The 3,047-nt window shown below is 38.6% G+C and overlaps 1 protein-coding gene across 1 annotated transcript; it reads left to right on the top strand.

Annotated features, from left to right (window-relative positions):
* Nucleotides 1-871: 871 nt before the first annotated feature.
* atp5mpl (ATP synthase membrane subunit 6.8PL) lies at nucleotides 872-2,754 on the top strand. Its single transcript, XM_035678241.1, has 4 exons — nucleotides 872-998; nucleotides 1,900-2,023; nucleotides 2,214-2,234; nucleotides 2,620-2,754. Exons 2-4 carry the CDS (start codon nucleotides 1,900-1,902, stop codon nucleotides 2,631-2,633), a joined length of 159 nt encoding a protein of 52 aa, XP_035534134.1. The 5' UTR covers nucleotides 872-998; the 3' UTR covers nucleotides 2,634-2,754.
* Nucleotides 2,755-3,047: the final 293 nt, after the last annotated feature.

The raw sequence follows: 3,047 nt of genomic DNA, 5'->3' as shown, positions 1-3,047 counted from the left end.
AGGATATAGGATAGCTGAAGTGTTCCTTTGGAAAGTCTAAAACTGTGTAACATAACATCAAGTAAAAAACAAACAAGCAGAAAAACACCATAATAACACGTAAAAAGGTTTTTGTATAATCACCGAGAAGACAGATGGTGTCAGGTTTAATTGCTTGTGACTGTATGTCAAACTCTTAGTCCCCCTGACATGTCAATTTTGTATCTCAAAGTTTGTTGATTTATAAAGGCTTGAGTGTGCTGCCAGAGAAATGATAACTATTTTCAGTGGTCAGTTACTGTTTAAGGCATGGAGCCAATGTGCAACACTAAATGTCAACAAGACAAAACCAGGAAACTCTTATTGACCTGTTGTTGGCCTCTGAGCTCACACGTATTGTCCAAAACTTGAGTTTTCAGATGGCTGACCAATCCATCCAATTTGACACTGAATGTATTTATGAGCATTATATCAGAATTGTTTTTAAAAAAAACTACAATTGGCTTTGCCCAGTAAACATCAACACAAGGTATCTTGAGAATTACTAAAATGAGCTTCATACCTTTGATTCTTCTTCTCATCTTTATTTCTTTATACAGAATTATAATTAAAATCATTTTTCCATTGCCGAATAGAAATTAAAATCAAATTTCCTTCTGAAACTTGTAAACTAACTAATCAATGCAATAAGTAATTAGATTATAACATTATATGAACACTATCTACTGACTATACTGTACTGAATATAGCTTTATTAATTCATTAGGAATCTGTGAATAGGAAAATGATGGCGCTCTACTGAGTTCAGCATTTATGGTTAAATCCTCCAGGTGGAGACAAGACACAGCTACACAGGTGTCAAATAAGTTAAACACGTACCTCCATTTGGTGGCGCTAGATACCAAAACGTGAATGAAACCCTACACAGCTGAGAGTAGAAGAAGATCCACACACACGACTTTGAGGTTTAGCAGCAGCGGCTGTCCTGACCTTCCCTCTGCAGCGTGACACACTGAAAGGTAAGAGCACAGTTCACACTTACTGAGCAAAGTCTCTGTAATAATAACAGACAAACGGTGTGTGGCTTCACGACAGCAGTTTAAAAAGGAGCTAACATCTCTATTTACTATGGTTGTGTGCGCCTACTTCTGCAGGCGTACTCGGCTAGTCAGCCAGTTAGCTTCTTGCTAAGGCTAGTTAGCTTTATTTCTGGTTTCACAGCGGAGAATAATGCTAATACGCTACTCAGGAGTCATTTATTGACTGCAGTAGTTAGCTAGTAGAGTTAAATATAGATATCAGCAATAGGTCTGCTTGTAAATGTTCTTCTCCGTCTTTTAACCGACTTGTATTACGTTTAGTGCTAACGCTGACTTTGGTGCTAGCGTTATAGACTGAGGTTGTGATGTTAGCAGTGATATTAGCCAACGGCGTTATCTTCAGTAAAGAGAAACTATTGGACGTATAAACGAGAGTACGACGTCTCCCCCACGAACAGTACGCATTGGGGAAGTTAAAGGGTGCAGTTTTACTCTTCCTTTGAGCAGAACTCACAGTTTACTTGTCCAAAGTCATTAGCCAGGGCTGACAGCTGAGGGTCACAGTAGCCTTTCGAGTACAGCAACCAAATGAACGATATGTTGCTGAATGAAGGAACCTGTTAATCAAACCTAGCTCCAGTCAACATTAGTGTTTTTAAATAGATTTTTAAAAAAGTTGACTGCCAATGATCCAAACTGATGTGTTAGGTAAGAGCAACACATGAGCAAACAGGTCAGATTATGAATGAAGTGTGCTCTTCCTCCGTATAGACAATGGGATTGGACTTGTGATGTTCCAGTCGTGCCTCTACTGACATACTGACAGTTGAGATTGTGTCATTGCACTGTTGTGAGACTATGCTGTTGCTTTCTCCCACAGATGGCTGGGCGTGCGTTTGCAAGTTGGTGGTCCAAGGTGGGCCCTTACTACACTAAGGCATACCCGGAGATGTGGGTTGGTCTTGGCATCATGACATACCTGTACTACAGAATTTCCTACGGCGGTGAGTTCAAGACTTATACTGTCATATAAGAATGCTGAAGTTTTGAACAGGTGTGAAATAAATGTCATAGTGCTGAGTAAATGTGAATGGAAGCGGCTGTACTTATTAAGAGGTGTTTTAAATGCACAGCGGTACACTCAGTGGTACGGGTTAATGTGACTAATATAATGTGTGTTTCTTCATATTCCAGGCAAGAAGGCTGTGAAGGACAGTAAGTAATCTAACATTTTCTTTGTTCTTACTGTATAATTAGGTTTGGGCAGTGATGACTGTTTATATAACTGGTTGAAATTCCTAATGACCCCTGATCTCTTGGTGTATTGGCCATTGAGGGGAATGTTGCAATTCAATAAAGAGGACTGTTTATGGCAGTATTTAATTAAAAAAAAACATTGCAGCATTGAACATGAGCTATGCTGCTGGAAAAAAAGTTGTCAAATGTTGTGTAACTACATATGTTTTCCTCTAGATGTCACTGACAGATGGCTTATCCAGTCATTGCTGACTGACATTTTAGTGATTTGCAACTGTCTGCCCATGTTAATTTAATTAATCTGTCATTAAATGTGTCTTTTGTGGTCTTCCCTTTTTTGCAGAGCCTGCCCATTGAGTATTCCACCATGTTGACCATCCCATGTGAAATAATTCCCCAGTCCTTAGTCCAGAAGTCCAGCTTCATATAAGATTTTTTGTTAATATGGAATGAATAAAGTCGCTATCCTAAACTTTCATCATTTCATTGTTGGCTTTTGTTACTTTTGTATGGCTGTGGCTATAAAGTACTGCCACATGAGGTTTTGTTATGCAGTGGTGAAAAGCTAATAAATGTTGTAATCAAAAGAAAGGTATGAGAATTAACATTAGGCCCTACTGTGTGAGCAAATAAAGGTGTCTCCACAGAAAATGTATGTTACTTAAAGAATGTTTTTTGTATTTCCACATGAGCAATACATTTTTGATACTTCCTTGACAGGGATGCTTACTTGTGTAGAATTAAGACTCGCACTACTTTTGACACCCTTAA

The sequence above is a fragment of the Morone saxatilis genome, unplaced genomic scaffold (genome assembly GCF_004916995.1).
Source record: "Morone saxatilis isolate NCDOM2014 unplaced genomic scaffold, NCSU_SB_2.0 Contig7, whole genome shotgun sequence".
Lineage (NCBI taxonomy): Eukaryota > Metazoa > Chordata > Actinopteri > Moronidae > Morone > Morone saxatilis.
This window is presented reverse-complemented; position numbering and strand designations above follow the sequence as displayed.